The 25,720-nt window shown below is 50.2% G+C and overlaps 1 protein-coding gene across 1 annotated transcript in view; it reads left to right on the forward strand.

Annotated features, from left to right (window-relative positions):
* Nucleotides 1-25,720, forward strand: part of MDN1 (midasin AAA ATPase 1) — a 2,002,810-nt gene that overhangs the window by 810,141 nt on the left and 1,166,949 nt on the right. Inside the window, exon 40 of the mRNA XM_085611158.1 lies at nucleotides 19,010-19,198. Within this exon, the coding sequence (XP_085467284.1) occupies nucleotides 19,010-19,198 (189 nt within the window). The remainder of the gene's footprint in view (nucleotides 1-19,009; nucleotides 19,199-25,720) is intronic.

Genomic DNA, 25,720 nt, shown 5'->3' on the forward strand with positions numbered 1-25,720 from the left:
ACATGCGGGCCCTGCAGTGGGACCTGAAGTTCCAGCGGGCGCAGCATCAGGGCAATCTGTCCGATCACGTCCAGATCTCGGAGGGCACTGCATGACAATTGCAGTGGTGGCTTACGTATCGCGAATTGGGTCAAGGGCAGATCCCTCTCCCTTCCCCAACCGGAGCATACAGTGGTGATGGATGCGTCCCTCCTGGGATGGGGCGGCCACTTGGGAGAAGCGGAGATCACAGGCCTCTGGTCTCCGGCGGAGTCCCGGCTTCATATCAACCTTTTGGAGCTTCGGGCGATCCGGCTTGCACTGAAAGCATTCCTTCCCTCTGTCCGGGGAAGTGTAGTGCAGGTGTTCACAGACAACACCACCGCCATGTGGTACTGCAACAAACAGGGCGGGTTGGGGTCGTGGACCCTATGTCAGGAGGCTCTTCGCCTCTGGACATGGCTGGAACATCAAGGCATTACCTTGGTGGTTCAACACCTGTCAGGTTCTCTGAACGCCAGGGTGGACGAACTCAGCCGCCAGTGCTTGATGGATCACGAATGGCGTCTGAACTTGGACGTGGCACAAGGTCTCTTTCTGCAGTGGGGAGAGCCTTGGTTAGATCTATTCGCCACCAAAGAGAACGCTCAATGTCATCAGTTCTGCACGTGGAATTTCCAAGGCGGCACTCGCTCGGTGACGCTTTTCGGCGCGAGTGGAGCTGCGGTCTGTTGTACCCCTTTCCGCCTATACCACTTCTTCAGCACTCTGGGCAGAAGATTCGGCGCGACCGGGCCCAAGTCATGCTTGTGGCTCCGGATTGGGCGCGAAGATACTGGTATCCTGAGCTACTCAGCATGGCGATCGATCCCCCGATCTGACTGCCTCTTCGGGAGGATCTTCTGTCGCAGCAGCAGGGGACGGTCCTCCACCCGAACTTTTCCAGCCTCCACCTCCATGCGTGGAGATAGAGCGGCGACAGTTGACACCTTTCGACCTTCCTACCGAAGTCTGTGATGTCATTCTGGCAGCCAGGCGTCCCTCCACTAAATCGGTATATGCCTGCAGGTGGAACAAATTTGTGGCATGGTGCACAGCAAAGACTGTGGACCCCCTTTCTGCCCCTCTTTCCGAGGTCCTTCTGTTCCTTCTCTCTTTGGCCCAGCAGGGTTCTGCTCTGGGCACTATCAAAGGTTATCTTTTGACCATCTCCGCCTTTCTACGGCTTCCAGATCATCCTTCTCTTTTTAAGTCCCCAGTTGTTAATCGCTTCCTCAAAGGCATTACACACACGTTTCCTCCCGTGCCTTTCATAATGCCTCAATGGGACTTAAATCTTGTCTTGACATATCTGATGTTCGCTCCCTTTGAGCCCCTTCATAACTGTCCCTTACGTCTTCTTCCTCTCAAGACTGCTTTCCTGGTAGCTATCACCTCTGCCAGAAGAGTGAGTGAGCTCCAGGCTCTTTCTTCTAAACCTCCTTTTCTTTCTGTTCATCCGGACAAGGTGGTTTTAAGTACTCGTCCTTCTTTCTTGTCAAAGGTTGTCACGCCCTTCCTCATCGGGCAGACCATCACTTTGCCCACCTTCTTTCCGCATCCTTCAAAAGAGGAAGAGAGGCTCCACCGTCTGCAGCCAAAACGTGCGCTCTCGTTCTATCTGAAGCGCACACAACAGTTCCGGGTGGATGACCAGCTTTTTGTTGGCTACGTGGGCACCAAAAAAGGTTGGGCAGTGCACAAACGAACCATCTCTCGGTGGGTCGTTCTGTGCATCAAAGCATGTTACTAGTTTGCTAAGAAGGATCCTCCTGTGGGGCTGCGTGCCCATTCTACCAGGGCAACGGCAGCCACTACTGCCTTGGGACGCGGCGTTCCCTTGCAGGACATTTGTCAGGCAGCTACGTGGGCCTCGCTGCACACATTCAGCAAGCATTACTGCCTTGACAGTCCAGTCCGGAGAGACGGCTTCTTTGGCCGTTCTGTTCTCCATGACTTTCTGGTGTAATTTGTTTGCATACCCACCTCCGGGGTTGGTATTGCTGGGGTATCTAGTCTAAGGTAAGGAATCTATCACTAACGTGTCTCTTTCTTTGCACAAGTTACTACTTGTGTAACGATATATCTGTAAGAGACATTAGTTAGTGAAAGATTCCTTACTGCCCCACCCATCCTCCCCATTCTGCGAACTGATTTCTGGGGTTAAGGTCATACTTTTCCGGTCCCTAGTTTCATGGCACCAGTAGTCATGGCTCTGCGTTCCTGGCGTGGAATGTCGTGTACATAACGGGCGTCAGCGCGCATGGGTTACGCCTAAGTAGTCTTCGTGACGTCATCTCGGTGCATACGATGCCAGCGATGGACGCGGAGCCGCACAACGCCACCTTCCGACGGGCAGGGGTACTGCTGATGAAAACTTTCCGGATCCAGTCTGACACCTGGGGATATTGTAAGGATAGGAATCTATCACTAACTAATGTGTCTTACAGATATATCGTTACACAAGTAGTAACTTATGCGCCACGTGTTGTAGTCGGGGATCCTGTCAGTGCCCCAGAAAGACGAAATCCCCTGGTGGGCTGCCCCCAAAGCCAAGGCCATCTGCTTCCCTTGCAGTGAGTGGTGTGGGAATGTCGATGGGTTTGGAAGCCCCAAAATGATGTAGGCCGTGAACCTTGGGATTGTGGTGTTACAGGCCATGACTGTGTTAAGTATGTGTTCCCAATAGAGGTCCTGCTTTGGACAATGCCATAGAAGGTTAAGCATGGTGCCAGTTCCTCCACAACCCCTCCAACATTATTTTGAGCATTCAGTGTTCCATGCTTTGAGCCGTGCCGGGGTTAAGTACCAGTATGACAGTTTAGTATGCTGCTTCGATGCTTGGCATGTTGTGGGCCAAGTGAATGGGTACTGTAATAATTTCTTCCTACTCTGTCAGAAAGAGCCCTACCCAGTTTGACCTCCCCTCTAGTTTGTCCCATGGTTTTAACTGGTGAGACCCCTTTACCAAGCATGGTGTAGAGCTCATTAACGAGGAGTTTGTTGTCTTTTTTTAAGGAGCACCTATTTTTCAAATGATGTAAGTGGTCTCCCTGCATGTGACTTACAAGAGGGTTGCATAACCCAGTGTCAGTCCTGGAGATATTGCTTTTGGTCTGCTTCTACCAACCCATAACCAGAAATCTGAAAGAAACAGTTCATTTTAGATTCCTTACCATTGAATTACCCCCTGGCGTCAGACTGTGTCCGGAAAGTTTTTCGTCAGCAGTACCCCTGTGAGTCGGAAGGTGACATTGGTCTATTCCGCGTTCGTCGTTGGGGTTGTGGTCGCCGGGATGACGTCGCGCTAGCTACATAAATGCCGCCCTCGCGTGCTGCCATCAGGTATTTTTGGTTCTGTGCCAGCCAGCGCAGATCCAGAGAGAGCGGTACCTCCAGTCACATTTTGACTTTCTTTTTGCCGACATCGTTCTTTAGTCTTTGACTCCTGGTGCACGTCAGGGATGCCCAGCTTCAAGTCTTGTGGTTCCTTTAGCCGACCGATGTCGGTGACGGATCCACACTGCGTGTGCCTCTTCTGCCTGGAGTGCAACCACGACCCCAAGTCGTGCTCCGACTGCCGGACCATGAATCTGAAGTCTTTGCGGGCGTGGTCCCGAAAGGTTCTCGAGGCCCAGCAGTCAACTCCTCGCTGCTTGAGGCCCAGTCGCGTAGGAGGTCGAGGGACTTGTCACTGAGCTACCACCATTCTTCATCCAAGTCTTCGCACTCGGGCTCAGGTAAGTCGAAGCACAAGAAAAAGTCGAAGAAGCACCGTCGCTCTTTGACTTCTCTCCGTCTGTTGGCTGATGCGACGAGGAATGCGGGTGGTGCCCCTCCCGTGGCTTCGCATTCGCAGCTCGAAGGGTCTACTCTGGGTTTCCCTCGCTTTCCGGGACCTGGAGTGACCCCCTGCCCAGCTTCATCAATTTTACGCAGCGATGCATGCCATCTTTGGGTAGCCCTACTCTGCCGGCTTGCCTTCGGGCCCCGCGGACTCGGCTGGGGGCCCTGGGCCTTTGATGCTGGCGGCTTTGGCACCACAGGGCCCCCTTGGATCCAGGCCTGGATCGAGATTGGTGCCGGTCGACCTACTTACACCTCCCCCGGTGCCTCTTCCACCGGCACCACGTCCGCAGCTGGCGCCGGTTGTTTCCCCAGCCGGCGTCGACCCCGGCCTCCACCTCGAGGTATACACTGAGCCGGATCCGGTGCCGACAGGTACAATTGTGCCCCTGTTCTAACCTGGCTCTTTAAGACCAGATTGGCAGCCAGAGGAGGGTGAGGAGGACTGGGAGTGTTCTGGAGACTTGTTAACTGACCAGTTTAGTCTTGACCCGGACTGGAGAGAGGAACTGGGGGAAGCCAGTGTTCTAGATACCACACCAGATCTTGGCATGTTGTCTCCTCCTACCGTGGCTACAGATGAGGGAGCAACGTACGCAGTGGTGTTGCGTAGGGCGGCCAAGGCTCTCATCCTCGAGCTACCTACGGTGGCAGTCAGGACTAACCTCCTGACAGAGTTGCTTCAACCGACCGCAAGCTCTTTGGAGCCCCTGCTGCCGTTTAATGAAGCCCTGACAGACATCCTTTTGGGCGCCTGGTCCAGGCCCAACACAGGGGCTCCTGTGGATAGGATGATTGCCCGACGCCACCGCCCGGCCCCGGCCGACTCACTATCCTCTCCACAACACCCCACCACTGGAAGCTTGGTGGTCGAAGCCTCCACCTCCAAGGGTGCCTTCCCTACCGCTCCACCTGATAGGGAATCCTAAAATCTGGACCATCTTGGGAAGATGTTTTCTTCTTCCAGCTTGGGACTGCGGTCGGCAAACACTGCATGTCTGTTGAGCTGTTACACCCACTCCGTGTGGGATACGGTTTACCCTCCGCTGTGGGCTGGATACTGCCGACTCACTAGGCAGGACGATTTCCACATCAGTAGCCCTTCAACACTAAGCCTGGTTGAGGTCACCTTGTTTTTTTTAACGGGATGTCCAATCCAATCTTGTAGACATGCTCTTTGATGGCCGTCTGGTATTCAGCGACAAGGCAGACAACGCCCTGGAGCGCTTTAAGGACTCTTAGGCTACGGCCAGGTCCTTGGACCTCTCCACCACCCGCCCTGCACAGTCTGCGTTTCGCTCCTTTAGTGGCTATGGAATGGGTGCCCAGCCACGTCCCGCCCAGAGACACAGGCCGGCGCAAGCTGTTCAGACTCTGCGCGGCCGGGGACTTGGGAACCAGAGCCGTGGTTCTGGGGGCCAGCGGGCGGGCCAGTCCATCACAACTATCCCTGCTGCAGCCTCCAAACCATCCTAGTCCTTCCTTTCAGGGCCACCAAACGCCAGTGGGCGGCATGATTCACCATCACCTCCCCCACTGGCGCACAATAACGTTGGACAGGTGGGTTTTGCAAATAGTCCGAAAGGGCTACTCCCTCCCCTTCGAGACTACCCCTTCATCCATACCACCTCTGTACCATCGCATGTCGGATGATTATCTGGCCCTTCTTTAACAGGGTGTTTCGGCACTCTTGGCCAAGGGAGCCATCAAGCGCGTTTTTGTCCCAGAAGTAGGTCGCGGTTCCATTCCCACTATTTTCTGGTGCCCAAGAAGGACAAAGGCCTGCATCCTATCTTGGATCTCAGGAACATCAACCGCTTCCTCTGGAAGAAGTTCAAAATGTTGACGCTCACTCTGGTCCTGTCTGCCCTGGAGACTGAATCGTGGCGTTGGTCTTGCAGGACGCTTACTTTCACATCCCTGTCCTGCCAGCCCACCGGCGTTACCTGCGGTTCACGTTAGGCCATGAGCACTTTCAGTTTACCGTGCTCCCCTTTGGCCTTCCCAGCACCCCTCGGGTGTTCACGAAAGTGATGGGGGTGGTCGCAGCTCATCTGCGCAGATCAGGGGTTCCAGTCTTCCCCTATCTCGACAAGTGACTTTTGTAGGCGGGCTCGCCCCAGGCTGTCGTCTCCAACCTCCAGACTACGGCCAACCTCCTGCATTAGCTGGGGTTCTTCATCAACGTGCCGAAGTCACACCTGATTCCCTCTCAAAAGTTCCTCCTATTCTGAGCTGTTCTGGACATGACGCAGTTTCGGGTCTATCCTCCCGAACAGCGAGTCCGAGATATTCGGGCTATGATGACCCTCAGGCTACTGGGCCTGAGGGCCTCCTGCATCCTGCTAGTGGACTGTGTGGGCTCTGTAGTCGGACCTGAAGTTCCAGTGGGCACAACATCAGGGGAACCTGTCAGATTTCATCCAGATCTCGAAGGGCACTGCACACCCATTTCAGTGGGTCGACGGCAGAGCCCTATCCCTTCCCCAACCAGAGTTCACAGTGGTGACCGATGCATCACTTCTGGGATGGGATGGCCACATGGGGGAGGCAGAGATCAGAGGCCTCTGGTCTATCTCCGGTGGAGTCCGGGCTCCACATCAACCTTCTAGAGCTTCAGGCGATTTGTCCTGCACTCAAGGCATTCCTTCCCTCTGTCCAGTGAAGAGTGGTGCAGGTGTTCACGGACAACACCACCGCCATGTGGTACTGCAACAAACAAGGCGGGGTGGGGTCTTGGACCCTATGTCAGGAGGCCCTCTGCCTCTCGACATGACTGGAACATCAGGGCATATCCCTGGTGGTTCAACATCTGGCAGGTTCACTGAACGCCGGGGCGGACAAACTCAGTTGCAGGTGCATGATGGATCACGAATGGCGTCTTCACTCGGAGGTGGTGCACTTTCAGCAGTGGTTAGAGCCTTGGTTTGATCTATTCGCCACCGAAGAGAATGCTCAATGTCAGCAATTTCCAAGGCAGGTCATGCGAGGCAGCGCTTTTCGTCGTGAGTTGATTGCATTCTTCTTTCGCCTTTCCGCCTGTACCACTTCTGCCCAGATTACTGAAGAAGATCAAGCACTTCCGGGCCCAAGTCATTTTTGTGACTCCGGATTGGGCATGAAGCATTTGGTATCCTGAGCTGCTACACATGGCCATTGATCCTCTGATCAGACTGCGTCTTTTGGAGGATCTTCTGTCGCAGCAGCAGGGGACAGTTCTCCACCCGAACCTGTCCAGCCTCCACCTCCTTGCGTGGAGATTGAGCGGCTACAGTTGACGTCGTTTGACCTTCCTCCCGAAGTCTGTGATGTTATCTTGGCAGCCAAGTGTCCCTCTACTAAGAGTGTATACACCTACGAATGGAACAAATTTGTGGCATGGTGCACAGCAAAGGCTGTGGATCCCATTCCCCCTCCTCTTTCTGAGGTTCTCTTGTTCCTCCTTTCTTTGGCCCAGCAGAGCTCTGCTCTGGGTACTCTAAAGGGCTACCTCTCGGCCATTTGAGCCTTCCTTAGGCTTCCTGATCACCCTTCTCTTTTCGAGTCCCTTGCTGTAAATCGCTTCCTTAAGGGCATTACTCATCTTTTTCCTCCTGTTCCCTTAGTAATGCCCCAGTGAGACTTGAACTTGGTTCTTACATATCTCATGTGCGCTCCCTTTGAGCCGCTACATATTTGTCCTCTCAGGCTTCTAACTTTGAAAACTGCCTTCCTTGTGGCCATCACCTCGCACGTGGGGTGAGTCAGCTACAAGCCCTTTATTCCAAGCCTCTCTTTCTGGCTGTTTATCCAGACAAGGTCGTCCTCAGAACTAGACATTCCTTTCTTCCCAAGGTGGTTACTTCTTTCTTCCCAAGGTGGTTACTTCTTTCCAAATTGGCCAAACCATCACTTTGCCCACCTTCTTCCCGACTCTGCATCCTTTGAAAGAGGAAGAGAGGCTCCACCGTCCAGATCCAAAACGTGTGCTTTCCTTGTACTTGGATCGCACCAAACAATTCCAGGGTGGTGACCAGCTCTTTGTTGGTTACGTTGGCACTAAGAAAGGTTGGCCCGTGCACAAACGGACCATTTCCAGGTGGATTGTTCTGTGCATCAAAGCCTACTATTTTTTGGCAAGGAAGGAGCCTCCAGTGGGACTGTGTGCCCATTCCAACAGGGCGACGGCAGCTACCACTGCTTTGGGACAGGGAGTCCCCCTTAATGACATCTGTCAGGCAGCTATGTGGGCATCGCTGCACATGTTCACCAAACACTACTGCCTGGACAGCCAAGTCCGGAGAGACGGCTTCTTTGGACTTTCTGGTGTGAACTTAGTTTGCAGACCCACCTCCGGGGTTGGTATTGCTGGGGTATCTATTCTGAAGTAAGGAATCTATAACTAACTTTCTTTCAGAAGAACAAGTTACTTGCCTTCGGTAACAATAAATCTTTGAGAAACATAGGTTAGTTATCCAGTATTAGGGGTGTCTTTCATAGATTCACATGCCTGAATCATTCCCCGTCGTCGAGACGGGAGCCTCCGGTACATAAAAAAGTAATGTCCTATAGACATACATAGAGAAAAATAGGCCTAAGGGCCTCCCCTTAGCCGCCTATCATAGTCCTTATGTAAAAAGGACCAAACTCCTAGAGCCAGCCAATCAGCTATCACCTCCCTCTAGAACCTTCCTGGCAGGAGCCTAGTCCCTCAGATTTTCTACCGCACGTTGTGCTAGGGAGTCTCCAGCCTGAGTTCTCCTCAGGATTTCTTTCAAACCAGATTATTCACGATTTTTGGTGACTTTCTTCTTCAGGATTTCAACACTGACTACTTCAGGCCTCTTTTTGCTGCAGTGAGTGTTTATTTCATCTACAACTCCTGGCATGTCTGACTCCCAGAAGAAAGCCCTTTTCAGGGCTTGCTCTTCATGTGGGAAGAAGAGGCTTCATGTGGACGACAAGCATGAACTATGCTTGTATTGCCTTTACCCGGACCACGTCCCTAAGGACTGCAAGATATGTAGGTCTTTTCCACATAAGACCTTGAGAGACAGGGAGGGCCGCCTGCTTATCTGGCTGGACAGGCTCAAGGACAAAGACAGTGTGGTGTCCTCAGAGGCGAGCTTTTCCGGAGCTTCTGAAGTCTCCCTGAAGAGGCCGAGAGTGACATCTCCTGGCCCCTCAGACGCTCCTCCTAAGAAGACGCACAAAAAGTCTTCAGAGGCAAGATCTTCGAAATCCTCAGCGTCTGATAAAGTCTCTCTCACTTTCAAGAAGCCTACTCTGTCGGCCTCAAAAATTGCGACACCATCCTCTGCGCAAAAAAGGCCATCAGGACACGTCTCCACAGCAACGACGACGGTGTCCACGTCCACAGCGGCGTCGGCCCGCTCGTCGACGACGACGACTCCATCATCATCGTCTGCAGGTACCCCTATCTCGTCTATTATACTTTTGAAACCGTCGTCTAAATCATCGTCGACGACGAAGATAGTCCCGTCGAGGACCTCGTCGACGAGGAGCCCTCCGTCGACGGAAGAGTCGACTACGAGGATATTGATGACGAGCGCGTCGACGACGAAGGCATAGTCGACGAAGATGTTGACGAAGATGTCGACGACCAAGGCATCGTCGACGAAAGCGACGACGAAAGCGACGACGAAAGCGTCGACGACGGAAGCGTCGACGACGGAAGCGTCGACGACGGAAGCGTCGACGACGGAAGCGTCGACGACGGAAGCGTCGACGACGGAAGCGTCGACGACGAAGGCGTCGACGACGAAGGCGTCGACGACGACTGAATCGTCTACGACCACATCGTCGACGAGGACTTCGTCGACGAGGAAAATATCGTCGATGGGGACGCCGTTGGTGACAGCCGAGCCGTCGACGGGAACGTCGTCGTCGTCCGTGGGACGGAAAACCACGGCGATTTCTGTGCAAGGATCTGCTTCCAGACCACAGATTACCCCGGAAACAACATCTCCAAGCAAGGTCCAAACCAATTTACCTCTGGAGATCCTGCAGAGTGAGGAGTCCGAAGAAGAGTTCTTCCAACAGGCTACTTCCCCTTCCGAGCTGTTTGTCAAATGCCAAAGCACGGACGAGGAGCAGGAAGATTCAGACGCGCAGGAGCGCCCCGTCCAGGAACAAGTCCGCACGGAGGTCACCCCAATGGTCTGCCTCCCTCTGGCAATGGTTAAGGACCTCAAGTTCCTTATCAGGGATTACAAACCACGTTTCCCGGAACCACCAAGACAGGATACAGGGGTCCCAGTGCCAGCTACAAACACCCCAGCGACAGCCCCAAGGCAATCACGGCCGGTAACGCAGGTCTGCCACGAGCCGCCACCTCAGGTGATAGACTCAACGGATGAGGAGGCTGAGGAGATGGAGGAAGGTGAGGTCCAGGGAGACCTGACGGACCAGGATGACGATGAGCAGGAGGACTATGTAGCATCTTCACCACCTTCCCCACAACCGCGCCAGGCGGATTCACCACCTGTGGATATCGGGGGTTTTCATAAGTTAGTGGAACGGGCTGCGACACGGTTCCATATGGTCATGGAGTCGACGGAAACCGAATGCTTCCTCCATGACTTTAAGGAGCAGACGAAGAAGACGACCAAATCCATCCCTATCATTGACTTCCTCTGGGACCAGGGAAAGAAGTTGATGCTGACGCCAGCTTCAGTTCCTGCGGTCGTTCCGCGCCTGGATAAGAAGTATAAAGCACCGTCCACGGCGCCAGCTTGCCCGACTGGCCACCCGAAGCCAGATTCTGTCGTGACCCAAGCGGCCCAGAAAAATTCTCGAAATCCATCCTCGCCTCTGTCAGCACCACCAGACAAGGAGGGCAGAAAGTTAGACACAATAGGCAAAAGGTTTTCAACCACTTCGGCAATGGCCATCAAGGTGGCCAATTCCATAGCCCTTTTAGGGCGTTATAACCGCCAACTTTGGGAGGATATTGCCCCATACTTAGCAGAACTTCCGAGTGCCGTACAGGATGAAGTGAAGGCACTCCTTTCCGAAGGCCAGTCTTCTGCGGCAGAGATCATCGACTGCGCCATAGATGTAGCCATGACAGGCTTCCGTCAACTGGCTGGGGCTGCAGTCCTGCGCCGCCAAGGATGGCTCAAAGCAACATCGTTCAGGCAGGAAGTGCAAACGAAGGTGCTAGATATGCCCTTCGATGGGCAGCATCTATTCGGAGATAAAATTGACGAGGCGCTCCAGGCCATTAAAAAGGACACGGACACGGCTAGAGCGCTTGGCACCTTACAGGCACGGAACCAGTCCTTTCGGGGCAACAAGTCTAGAGGTCAGTCTTCCTACAGAGGATCATTCCAGAATAAGTCCTCATATTCGTTCCAGAATAAGACCCAGTACCAGCAAAAGCAACAACAGGGCCGACAATCATCTTACGGAAGAACCAATTTCAGGGGTAAGAACCAGAAAAGGGGCACCGGCGGACGCCAGTGACCGCTTACTCCAGCCAGTCCAGCTACCATCTTCTTCTTCACAAATTGGAGGAAAATTGACCCATTTCCTAAAAAATTGGCGCATCATCACCTCAGATCGTTGGGTGCTCCAACTCCTCAGATTCGGCCATTCCCTAGAATTTACCGCCATCCCGCCTGCAACCCCTCCCCGCAAGTCTCCACACAGACATCTGCGGCTGCTGCTCCGGGAGATATCGGAGATGTTAAGGAAGGGAGCAATAGAGCGAGTTCCATCAGCTCAGAGGGAGAAGGGTTTCTACTCCCGTTTCTTTCTGATACGCAAGAAAGAAAAGAAGTGGAGGCCCATCCTGGACCTCAGAGCACTCAACTCCTTCCTAAAGAGTCAGTCGTTCAGGATGGTGACGCTCCAAGAAATCCTAGGCATTCTGGAGGAAGGAGACTTCATGACATCCTTGGATCTTCAGGATGCTTACTATCACATCCCGATACTCAAGGGGCACAGAAAGTTTCTACGTTTCGAAGTGGCAGGACAACATTACCAGTTCAAGGTCCTTCCGTTTGGCCTCAAATCCGCTCCGCGGATTTTCACCAAGTGCCTTTCTCCTGTGGCAGCTTTCCTACGTCAAATGGGTCACCAAGTTTTCCCCTACCTAGACGACTGGCTGGTCAAGGCGCCTACGGCCGTAGGCGCAACCAAATCCTTCAACGCTTGTACCAATCTTTTCCAACATCTAGGATTGACGCTCAATCTTCAGAAATCACATATGTCCCCAACGAGAAGCATTACCTTCCTCGGGGCTACCTTGAATACGGAATGCGCAAGAGCATTTCCCTCAGACGAGAGAAAACACAGGATCATATCCCTGGCCAAAACGGTGCAATCAAGGAAATCCCTGAGAGTTCGCACCTTCAAGTCACTCCTGGGGATGATGTCTTCCTGTATACTACTCATCCCTCACTGCAGGCTGCGGATCCGCCCTCTGCAGTAGGCTCTTTCGAACCAGTGGACTCAGAGTGCAGGTTCGTTCGAGGACATTATAAGCATAACACCGCAAATATCCAGGAGTCTCGAGTGGTGGAAGGATACCAGAAACCTCTCGAGAGGACTAACGTTCCTGCTGCCAGCAGCACCACTGGTGATCACCACAGATGCATCTCTAGCGGGTTGGGGAGCTGTCCTTCAGGACCTCAGAGTCAGCGGCAAATGGTCGGATCAGGAGCAACGCCTCCATATAAATCTGCTGGAGTTGAGGGCTGTGTATCTAGCTCTGCAGGCCTTTTTACCACGCATCCAGAACTCTCAGGTGCTCGTCAGAACGGACAACACCACGACGATGCATTACCTGAACAAACAGGGAGGAACGCGTTCGCTCACGCTATCGCGCGAATCGCAGAAGATCTGGAACTGGCTTGTTCTCCAGGGGATTACGCTCAGGGCGGACTACGTCCCGGGAAAGGACAACACCATTGCGGACGCCCTAAGCAGGCAGAAATCTCTCTCCCACGAATGGGAGCTCGACGAGAGTGCACTAACACACGTATTCTCGGAATGGGGAGCCCCAAGAATCGACCTGTTTGCCACCAGGGAGAACGCCAAATGCCCAAGCTACGCAAGCTGGCATCCCCAACCGGAGTCGCTCGGAAATGCCTTTTCCATAGGCTGGTTCAGCGTATTTGCGTACGCTTTTCCACCGTTCCCGATGATTCCCAGGGTCCTCAGGAAAATGAAGGCGGAGCCCTGTACACTAATTCTGATCGCCCCGTACTGGCCGAGGCAGCACTGGTTCTCGGACCTTCATCGCCTCTCCATCAGGACGCCGATTCGTCTAACACAGCACCCGAACCTACTGACGATGTCCAACGGGCAGGTGCAATACCCGAACCTCCAATCGCTCAGGTTATCGGCCTGGCTCCTGAGCACAGAGAGTTCTGCCATTTGAACATCCCGCAGGACTGCAGGGATGTGCTAGCAAAAGCGAGGGCGGACAGTACCAACAAAACCTACTCCCTCAAATGGAAGCGCTTCTGCGTCTGGTGCTCGGAGAAGGGCCTGAGACCACTTCATATCACACCTGAGCAGATATTGCCATATCTCCTGCACTTGGCACAGTCCGGATTAGCGCATGCATCCATAAAGGTGCATCTAGCGGCGATTTCACGTTTTACCAGGACTTTTCAAGGCCCGTCCCTCTGGTCCAGCAGACTTGTTAAACAGTTCCTTAAGGGTCTTTATAGGTCCTTTCCAAGGCCCCGACGGGTCCCACCGACATGGCACCTCAACTTGGTCCTTAACCAACTCATGAAGCACCCCTTTGAGCCCATTCACCGAGCCTCCATCAAGTACATCTCATGGAAAACGGCTCTATTACTTGCGCTCACATCTGCCAGGAGAGTCAGCGAGTTGCAAGCTCTCTCCATTCAAGAGCCCTTCATGCAGTTCAAACAGGACAGGGTGGTGCTGAGGACAAATCCCAAGTTCATACCGAAAGTGCCTTCAGACTTTCACCTCAACGAGCCGGTGGTCCTACGCTCCTTCTTTGCCAACCCTACCACGGCAGCAGAGAGGACGCTCCATTCTCTGGATCTCAAACGGTGTCTTAAGTTTTATATAGACAAGACAAAAACCTTCAGAAAGTCTTCGCAGCTATTCGTGGCCTACAGCAGACCAAGGCTGGGTATGCCTCTCACAAAACAGAGCATTTCAAGGTGGATTTCTTCTGCAATAGCGTTCTGCCATGAAGGGGCCGGACGGCCGTTGCGAGACAGGGTGGAAGCACACTCCACCAGAGCGATGTCCACATTAGCAGCGCTGTTCGCTGGAGTGCCGATTTTGGACATCTGTAGAGCGGCGACGTGGAAGTCACCGCATACCTTCTCCAGACACTACTGCCTGGATGCCGAGCTTACGAGGGATGCGGCAGTGGGCCAGGCGGTGCTTCGCCATCTATTCCAGTGACGTGAGCCTTCCAACATCCCGCCATCCTGGTATGCACATTCTTTACTGTTTTACTATTTTGATGTATGCCAATGTTTCGAACTGTTATGATAATGCTGTATTATCGCAAATACCTTTATGGCATGTTACATCAGAAATGTGCATAATGTATTGCTAACTACTCTGATTCAGGCATGTGAATCTATGAAAGACACCCCTAATACTGGATAAGAAACGCGTTACTTACCTGTAACAGCAGTTATCCAGTATTGGTGTCTTTCATAGATTCACATGCAACCCTCCCGCCTCCCCTGGAAGGACTCACACCTCTCTCTAACTATATTACGCCTACCTAGCTTGGTGCGTACGAAAATCTGAGGGACTGAGGCTCCTGCCAGGAAGGTTCTAGAGGGAGGTGATAGCTGATTGGCTGGCTCTAGGAGTTTGGTCCTTTTTACATAAGGACTATGATAGGCGGCTAAGGGGAGGCCCTTAGGCCTATTTTTCTCTATGTATGTCTATAGGACATTACTTTTTTATGTACCGGAGGCTCCCGTCTCGACGACGGGGAATGATTCAGGCATGTGAATCTATGAAAGACACCAATACTGGATAACTGCTGTTACAGGTAAGTAACGCGTTTCTTATAAATTCCTTACCACCCCACCCATCCTCCCCTTTCTGCGAACTGACTTCTAGGGTTAAGTACTTCCTTTTAGGGCCCTAGTTTTGGGCACGAGTGTCTTGCATGGCTCTGTGCTTCTAGCGTGGATAGTTGTGTACAGAACTGATGTCATTGTACGAGGGCGGCTTCTGTGTAGCTACCGTGACGTCCTCCCGGCGACCACAACGCCAACGATGAATGCGGAGTCGACCAACGCCACCTTCCGGCGCGCAGGGGAACTTGTTCTTCTAGTACATACTTTATCAGTAGATTCCTTACTCCCCCACCCACCTCCCTGTTCTGTGGAGAGAACTTAAAGATATTTAATAAAATTCCAATAAAATAGTGCACACTGTCATAAATATTGATCTGTGGTTACACTCTGCCTCCAAGCTCGCATAGTGCTTTTTTATGTAAAACTTTTTGTTAAAGTAGCATAAAAAAAGGATACAGTTGTCTCTATTACACCAAACAGGCCATTTAGCCGAATCTAAAACCATATTTACAAACTCTATTGGACAGCTATACCGATTCAGCAATTAAGAAAGCATATGAGACCGTTAAACCAGATTTCTTCGTGAGCCCCTACTTTTCCTCCCAGTTACTCCAATTTTCCCCTCCCCCCAACATCCCCTACTCCCAATAGAGGATAATCCTTAGCCGCTACTTGCACACAATACACAGGTGTAGGCCTGATAAAACAGAGCAATATTCTATGAGTATCCATCTAATCATCAAGTCTTTTCCATCTCCCAGTGGGGTGCCTCTCTCCCTTAGTCAAACAGGCCCAGTAACCTCTAGAGAGGGGTATGGGGCGACATATGGGGGCAAAATAAGGTGCATCAAAGTTCTTTGCTCATATTTGATAGAAGGGTCTCCATAGAGCCTTGAAGCATAAGTGAGTACCATTTATATTAAAAGTCAACTGTTGGCTAGGAGAGACCAAAGTCTGTGAAACTACTAGATAAGGGCCAGAGGATCTGCTTTCCTCCAGATGTGGGCAATTATTATTTTAGCAGCGCCCAGTCCTTGCAACACCATCTATATGCCAATCAGTTTTTAACATTGCTGTAGGTCATAGGCTTTTGTCCCAAGAGCATTGTTTCTGAGGAAAACAGTATGAGGTAACCCAGGATTCTCTATAGCATGTCGGCAACACTGTGCCAAAAAGCCCGCTGTTTTGGTCAGCAGCACTATATATGGGAAGCTCACATTGGGATACCTACGTTACAAGCGATCTCGGGAGTAGTGCCAACCATTCCAAACTTTATAGTGCATCTCCCTGCCGTAGAGTCCTTTTTTATTGTTGTTTTTAACTGATGTAAACGTACAGGGGTGATGCCTCTAGACAGCGTTGTGTTGCCCCATCTGGAGGCAGGACAAATCTCCCATGAAGTATGATTTTGCCACTTATCAGCGCTACAGACAATTGCTGGTAAAAGCTTCTGTATCCATTCTGGTGCCTGTGGGAAGTCTGAGGAATCTGCACTTGGAGCATCCATCAGACAGAGCTTTAATAAACGCAAGTAACTTGTTTTTTCATACCTGGTAGACGGTGAATCTTGAAACAGCAGCTCAGGTTTAGTGGTTGCATGACAAATGAATTTAAAGGCTTTTTTTTCAAAATGGTCCAGAAGTATTGTGGGTATGTTTTTGTGGGGAATTTAAGCCTGGAGAATTCTCTAGTAGAAGCTGGACTTTATCTATCGTTTTAAAAATGGGATGTTAACAATATTTAAGTTTTTAGAGTCCAAACCTGGCGTTTATTCAAATTAAAAAAACATTGGAATTGGAGACTTTCAGAGAGGCATGTGCTGTCTTTAAAATTGGTGCAAACAATTTAAATGTTTCATTTTATATGTTTTCTGGCATCCTGCTCCTACCTTGTTTGACTTTAGAAAAGATGCTCATGAAAGAGAACTGTGGTTAGAACTTGATATCTTTTACTTCTGCGAATTGTACATCAGTTAAAGATTGTTGGATGAAAATGGTTTGGTAATTTTTCATGTGCATCTCTCGATTCTCAGTGCTGTATTTCATTATGTCTAAGGAATGACATGACTAACATACTGAGAAGGTTGGGTAATGAATAAATAAGAAAGTATGCTGTTCCTAGAGAGAGCTATTGGTGAATACAGAGATGTATGTGTCCCCGAGGTCAGGAGGAGAGTCCTCCTTTAGGAAAAAGACCCTCACACACCCGGCAGACTAGCTGTCATATGTCGTCAGCATGTGGCCCAGATGTTAAGTGTCATCATCGGGTCTGCTCCGAATCGGGGCGGCGCTGCAATCCCCGATCGGCGACCCCAGTGGCGCCTTTTAGTGGAGATCTTTATTATAGGTGTCCTGTACCACGGACTTCTGTAAGTATTCTCTTGTGGGTCTCAGTGCCTGGGTCCCCACCTTGTGCGGATTTCCACGCTATACGATTGAGCTACAAAGTGAACAGCTCTCAATCCAATCTCTTTGCGGCTGCACTCTCTGCCCTCCCCTCCGGTCGCCGCTTTTTGTACCATTAGGACACTGTACTATCCGGTGTCTGCCTCCAGCGCCAGCTCGTTGGATCTCGTAGCCCTGCAGTTAAGGGTGAGTGGTTGAACCAAATTAACTGATATCTCTGCCCTGATGCCAATGTATACCCCCCGCATCGGGCGTTCTGAAATTTCTGCCATAGCACCATTCACAGTGGGAATTGGTCATCATTTATTACTCTTGTTTTAGTCCACTTCTTAAGGGTGTTCACACCTAGTACCACCTTATAACTGTACACTAGGCAATAGTGAAATTGCATGACAACTGATGATCGTAGTTGTTAAGAGATAAGATCTACAATGTTTGTCACATTGCGATTGTTATTTTACTTGTTTGTTTGTGTCCCTGTACTTTTCTCTTTCAGGCATTGTACTTCACCTGCACTAGTCACCACTTATTAGGGTGCTGTATGTGTGGTAAGTGCCACAGTAGCCACTACCACAACCAATAAGTGTGTGAATCACCTGGTCCTGAAGAATTGCGGTTACTTTACTCAAGCAAGAAACATGTTGACCATTTATGACCACAGCGTAATACAGTCAATCTAACTGTAATATTACGCACTCTATTGTTTTTAAAATAAGAGTGGGACCCCCGTCATTTAATAAACATTATTTAGGTTCCCCACTACTTATTTTTAATACACTCCCTCCACCACACACTTCCTCACTTGAAGGCCCTCACCTGCATTCACCCACCGGCAACTATGGAATAAAGATCTCCACTAAAAGGCGCCACTGGGGTCGCCGATCGGGGATTGCAGCGCCGCCCCGATTCGGAGCAGACCCGATGATGACACTTAACATCTGGGCCACATGCTGACGACATATGACAGCTAGTCTGCCGGGTGTGTGAGGGTCTTTTTCCTAAAGGAGGACTCTCCTCCTGACCTCGGGGACACATGCATCTCTGTATTCACCAATAGCTCTCTCTAGGAACAGCATACTTTCTTATTTATTCAATTGTATCCGGGCTATGTATGCTGGACCTGTCATAAACAGCCCCTGTTCCTCCCTTTTTGAGAACCAAGGTTGGGTAATGCTCAGCTGTTTGATCTTTATTTGTAACCTCCAAGTATAAACCCATTCTAATAATTCCAGATGGTAGCTTGTGATACCTGCTTTTGAAGTGACTCTTTCTATTGCAAATGGCGCAATGTTTATTTCATGGCATCAACTTTAAAACATTCCAGGGAGGGAGGCTTCATAAACATTTTCACTCAAATATTTCAAGAATCACATACTCTTGTGAGATTGCTCTACATGCTTTGGCAGAAATTAAACAGAGTGGGTGCTTAATATGAAAGCAGTAAAGGAAATAGCTGTGAAGACTTATTTTGTAATGTGTAATAAATAAGAAATATTTCTCTGATCTCCTTAATTCTTCATAACCGCCTTCTACTTTTCAGGCTTTGTACTAGAATCAGGGCTTAAATGTAGATACGTATTTAAGGACAATAGAAATGGTCACTATATCATTTCTAATTGTGCCCTTACATTTGAAGCAGTCTTTGCAAATGTTGGATGTTAAAGAATGTAGTCTTGAGTGACCTTTATTTTCTTCCAGATTGACCAAGAAGTAATGATTGAAAGAAAGTGGGGTCAAAAAGGAGGACCATGGGAATTTAACCTACGTGACCTATTCCGCTGGTGTCAGCTCATATTGGTTGATCAGTCACCTGGTTTCTATGATCCAGGGCAACATGTGTTTTTGGTCTACGGTGAAAGAATGAGAACAATGGAAGATCGTAATAAGGTGACTGTGATTGTAGAATTAACAATGCAGTTTGCATGTGTATTCTATGAAGAGGATTCTTTGCTAAACATTTTCCTCTATGCTGATTTAAAGCAAGGTGATTGGTCCATATGGTTAGTTTAGTTTAAGTTGTGTGTGTGGCTAATGTATCCCTAGAATACTGCTGGGCTCTGAAGAACCTTTTTACAAATGTGAGAACTGCTGGTAGAGCTATATGATATTTCTAAAGGAGTGTAGCAGTGGCTGTTTGTAGCCCAATTGATCAAGATGATTGGTGCGTAAGACATCTATTATACATAGACTACTTGCTTCCTTGACAACCTATTCCACATATTAATTGAAACTAATGCTTCTTTAAAACGCTGTCTTCTGGCAAACTTCCATGGGTTTCTTTTCAAGAAAACTTCTATATCCTCTAAGTCTATCACTGCTCATTAACAACTACTTAATAAAGTGTGATCCTGAGTTAGATAGGTGTACATTGGGAGGGTGTCCCTGCTTTACTTCACTTGCTTCTTGATGTTTTAAAAGTAGCTGTCTGGTTCTCGTAGAAAGTGTATTTTGTGTATGTTGTTTCCTGGAAAGTCTACTAAGATGTTTGCATTTTTTGTATATAACTAAAGCCTTACCTTTTTAGTTAGAACAGTTCCTAGACATAATTTATTTTAAAACCCTGTGTTGTAAATATTTTGTTTCTGATGGATACTTCTTCCAGTAGAGTCATAATCTTAAGAATATTTTCTTGCCATCTGGCTAGTCTGGAAAAGCTTTTCCCGAGCAGTAGCTCTCCATTTCTACCAGGGGGCACCATTCTGCTTCTGCCACAGCACCTTCAGTTGGACATGGAGTCACAAGCCTATAATGGATGCCGACCTGCTCATTAATGTGGGTTTCTATTTTTCTATGCCTCATCGTTGCTGTCGGGAGCACACACAGTGCTTCCTGGATGAAAATTCCTCTACTTTTGACCGCAGTATAGTCAAATGTCTTCACTGGTTTTGGTTCAAGGGTTCAAGTCTGGTCATAAGCCACTGATGTCTGCATCATATGGTGCCTTGCATCCGAATAAAGCTCTGCGTCCTGCACTACATGTTCCCTGATGTACGTGAAGGCCATAAGTGAGCGGTAGACCAAGTTAGTTAGGGCCATGGCCTGCAGGGACACACCAAAATGCACCCCATCTTCTTCAGGTGTATCTGCTCCGATGGATTAGTCTCCCAACAGTTCTACCCGCCCAAAAAGCACCAAGGAAATAGAAATCCTCTTCTTCCTTTAGGAATTTGTGCAATTACTTGTACTGTTCGTAGTCACTGTGCTGTTCCCCTGCACGGTCTCTTTCCTCCTCATCATCTAAGACCCACTTCTTCAGTCTTGGTAACTCAGGCAGCTCTGATTTCAACACCTCAGTGCCTCCACAGGACTTGGCGTCCACACCTAAAAAGAAGGTTCGAGGCATATGAGCTGCAGATTAAACACTGTGCACAGATCGCCATCTGGTGTTGGGCCCGGATGTTTGCAGTTTGTTTTTCCTCTTGGAAAGTCATTGGAAGTCACGAGTTTGGTGACTCCTCCTCTGGTTCGTATTGCGCATGGGCTTCGGCTCCATCCTCAGATTGTTTTTTTCCGCCATCGGGCTCGGATGTAATACTTCGCGCTCCGGTTCCAAACTTCCCAGTTCACCGATCGACGCACAAATCCTCGCTCATCGAGCTTCTTCAAAGATATAAATTATCTTCCTCATCTTCACTTTGGCACTTCTTTGATTCCGGTGTTCGACGGCGGCCTTCGGGCCTATTCCGGCTCCGGTCTCGGCTGATGGAAAGAATTCCCTTCAAGAAGTGCCCTCGATGTGGGTCCAAGTTTCCCCACACCGATCTCCATGAGGTGTGTGTCCCGCCTGCAAGTCTTTTCGCTCAAAGAAGACCATTCGAGATCGACGGGCTAGACGCAACATGGCGCACTCCTCGACCTCCGCTCCAGTCGACATCTTCAGGGACGATGTCGAAGCTCCGGGACAGCAGGACATCGAACAGGACGACGACTACCTCGTCAGCGCTTCCGAGGCCGACGACTCAGATGTGGAGGACATCACCCCGGCGCAACGGGTCGTGAGTACAATTCCCCCTCCCACGCCGATACCGAAAAAGGCTTCGGTCACACCTTCGCCTCCGGGCCTAGGCAAGACCAAGGACACTGCTTCTCACACCCCACCTTCGGGCCCGGTAAAGAAGCCTATTAAGCCTTCCGGCAGCTCGGGCTCGAGCCAGCCGACCACCGGTGCAGAGAAACACCCTTCAGCACTGAAGAAAAAAATAGGCTCCACCTCCACACCGAACCCGGCACCGAAGCCTTCGGGGTCCAAACCTGCCCCTCCGGCGCCGACCAAACACCACAAGACCCTCGGCACCGACACTCCCGTGCCGAGACCTTCTTCGGCACCGACCAAAAAATCGGAGGTTCCAAAGAAGCACGGCTTCGACAAACCTAAAAAGCCGTCGGCCCTGAAACCTTCGGCGCCGACCGAACAACCAGTGTCACAGGAGCTTTTCACACCAGATCCTTTGCAAAAAACCCTCACCAAGGATCCAAAGACTGGACACTTGACATTGTCTTCAAAAAAGAGACACTTGGACAAGCCAGCTCCACCTCCACCTCCACCTCCAAAGAGAAAGGACACTGCTACCTCTCCTTTCAGGGTGCCTTCCCCACCTCCTCCTCCCTCTCCACCTCCACCCCCTCCACCTCATCGTTCCCCCACCTTGTCTCCTGTCCCAGACGATCTGGGGGACCCTTACTATGATCCAGCAGATGTGCCACAAGAATCCCACCCCTACTGGATCTCCAGACCCATGGGATGATTATATCAATCCGAACATCCCAGATGTCCCACAGGATGACCTTTATCCATCTAGGCCATCCCCTCCTGAAGATTCCTTGGGTTCTCACCATTTGTTACAACGGGCGGCCCACTACCACGGGGTGGAGTTACATACCGACCCAGTGGAGGAGGATTTTCTCCTAGACACCTTTGACGATACACATAGGTCCACTGCCATTCTACCTATGTTAAAGGGCGTAATTAAACATGCCCCTGAGGTTTTTAAAGACCCAGTCAGGGCCAGGGTCCTAAACCCTCGGATAGAGAAAAAATACAAAGCCGCCCCCACAGACCCTTCTTACATTAAAGGCCCTGCACCATTGGACTCCCTAGTGGTATCTACAGCTAGGAAGCGCTCAAATTCTCAGGCGTCAGGCGAGGCGCCCCGCCTGACAAAGAATCCAAGCTCCTAGATGCGTCAGGGAAGCGCACTGCGTCACAAGCGGCCAATATCTGGCGTATTGCCAATACGCAAGCACTGTTGGCCCGTTACGACAGGGCGCATTATGATGAATTAGAGACCATCATGCACCATCTCCCTGAAAAGTACAAGACTAGGGCTAATGAACTTATTCAAGAGGGAAAAACAATAACCAATACCTCGATACGATGTGCCCTAGATGCAGCAGATACAGCAGATACATCCTCCAGGGCCATAAACACCAGTGTCCTTCTCCGTCGCCATGCCTGGCTCAGGGTTTCAGGGTTTAAAACCAGAGGTTCAAGCCTCTATATTAAATCACCCATTCGACCAAGATCATCTATTTGGCCCCAAAGTAGACGAAGCCCTCTCAAAAACGAAAAAAGATACAGACACGGCGAAATCTATGGGAGCCCTACAAACACAGACTCCCAGGCGCTCCTTTCGCCGTTCTTCCTTTCGGAGCACGGGCAGAGGCTACTCCTCGGACAGTGCATCCACGTCCTATAAATCCCCTCCTCAATCTACCTTCACGAAGGGTTATCAAAGAGGCGGATACAGAGGCAATAATAATAATAAGGGCAGAGGCAAAACAAATACCGCCTGGTCTGCCACACCTCCTGCCCAATGACTTTCCCCCGCTCCCTCCAGACCATTCCACTCCGGTCGGAGGCAGACTACAACATTTCCTTCATGTCTGGGAGACAATCACCTCAGACAGATGGGTGACACAAATTATTCAGTCAGGGTATTGCCTAGAATTAACATCTACACCCCCCAACATCCCACCCAGGCACCGCCCTATGTGGCAAGAACATACTGCGCTACTAACACAAGAGGTGATCTCCCTCCTGCAAAAAGGAGCAATAGAGCAGGTCCCCATAAATCAACAAAATTTAGGGGTCTACTCCCTGTACTTTCTAATTCCAAAGACAGACGAGACTCTACGAACCATCTTAGATCTCAGACCTCTAAACACCTACATTCATTCAGACCATTTTCACATGGTAACCCTCCAACAGGTTCTTCCACTTCTCTCCCAGAACGATTTTCTCACCACTCTGGACTTGAAAGACGTGTACTTTCACATCCCAGTACACCAGTCTCACAGAAAGTACCTCAGGTTTGTGGTAGACGGACAACACTACCAGTTCAAGGTGCTCCCGTTCGGGGTAACAACAGCACCAAGGGTTTTCACCAAGTGCCTGGCAGTAGTGGCTGCACACCTCAGAAGACCGCACATTCACGTCTTCCCCTATCTGGACGATTGGCTGATAAAAGCCACGTCCTACCAACAATGTTGGCAACATACCGCCGCTACGGTCCAACTACTTCACCAGCTAGGTTTCACGGTGAACCATCAAAAATCCCACCTGGTTCCATCACACACAAAACAGTATCTCGGTGCCACCATAGACACCTCAAAAGCCATAGCCTATCCCAATCCTGCCAGGATTGCAAAAATACAGGCGCTGCGTCAAAAATTCCTATGTCAACACTCTCTCCCAGCAAGAGTGTTTATGCAGCTCATAGGGATGATGGCCTCTTGCATCTTTATAGTGCCCCATGCAAGACTCCAAATGCGTCCACTCCAAGAGTGCTTGGCGCGCCAATGGAACCAGGCCCAGGGACAACTGACAGATCTGGTGTTGGTAGACGGTAGCACCCATCACTCTCTGCAGTGGTCGAACACCACAAACCTTTCCAGAGGTCGACCGTTCCTGGACCCGGTCCCACAAATAATCCTAACAGCAGATGCATCGCTCTCCGGCTGGGGAGCTCATCTGTTACATCTCACAGCACAGGGCACGTGGACGCCGCAACAGAAGTTACTCCACATCAACCATCTGGAGTTACTGGCGATCTTCCTCGCCCTAAAATCCTTCCAGGCGCACATTTCAGGAAAGGCAGTCCTCATTCGCACAGACAACATGACTGCCATGTACTAGATTCAAAAACAGGGGGGCACACACTCTCCACAGCTCTCTGTTAGCTCAGAGCATATGGAGATGGGCAATTCCACAAAAGATCTTTCTCCTAGCCCAACACGTCCCAGGAGTACAAAACACCGTGGCAGATCTGCTGAGCAGGCAGACACAGCAGATCCATGAGTGGGAACTTCACCCACAGGTTCTTCACCCGTTCTTTCAGAAGTGGGGGCATCCACACATAGACCTATTCGCCACCCACGAAAACAAAAAATGCCCAAGCTTCGCTGCCAGATATCCACACCCATTGTCCGAAGGCAATGCGATATGGATGAACTGGTCAAACAAATTTGCATACGCTTTTCCACCTCTCCCACTAATTCCATTAGTGATGCGAAAGCTACAGCAACATTCCCTAACTTTGATCCTGGTAGCTCCAACATGGGCCAGACAACCGTGATACACCACACTGCTGGAACTCTCAGTAGTACCACACCAAAAGCTACGCCTCTCGCCATGCCTCCTAACCCAGAACCATGGAGAGATCAGGCACCCGGACCCAGCTCAACTCAACCTTGCGATCTGGCTCCTGAGGTCCTAGAGTTTGGATACCTTAACCTTTCTCCTGATTGCATGAACATTATCAGGGAAGCTAGGCGCCCTACTACTAGGGCGTGCTATGCAGCAAAGTGGAAAAGATTTGTTGTTTACTGCCACAACAACGCAATCAATCCTTTAAATGTATCCATTCAGCACATTATATGTTATTTACTCCATTTACAAAGGTGTAACCTAGCATATACTTCCATTCGGTTACACCTCGCTGCAATTGCTGCCTATTTACAAAATAGGCAGCACCTCTCACTTTTTAAAGTGCCTGCCATCAAGGCCTTTATGGAAGGCCTCAAAAGAGTAATTCCACCCAGAGTGCCACCCTCACCTGTTTGGAACTTGAATATAGTTCTCACACGGTTAATGGGACCCCCTTTCGAACCATTACATAAGTGTGAGCTGCAATTTCTCACATGGAAAACAGCTTTTCTAGTGGCCATCACTTCCCTCAGAAGAGTTAGTGAAATACAGGCACTCACTATACAGGAACCTTTTCTTCAGATGCATCACAACAAGGTTGTACTCCGCACCAATCCCAAATTTCTACCCAAAGTCATTTCTCCATTCCATTTAAACCAGTCGGTAGAATTACCAGTCTTTTTCTCGCAACCCCAAACAGTTGCGGAAAGAGCCTTACACACACTGGATGTTAAAAGGGCTTTACTTTATTACACCCAGAGAAC

The sequence above is a fragment of the Triturus cristatus genome, chromosome 6 (assembly GCF_964204655.1).
Source record: "Triturus cristatus chromosome 6, aTriCri1.1, whole genome shotgun sequence".
NCBI lineage: Eukaryota > Metazoa > Chordata > Amphibia > Caudata > Salamandridae > Triturus > Triturus cristatus.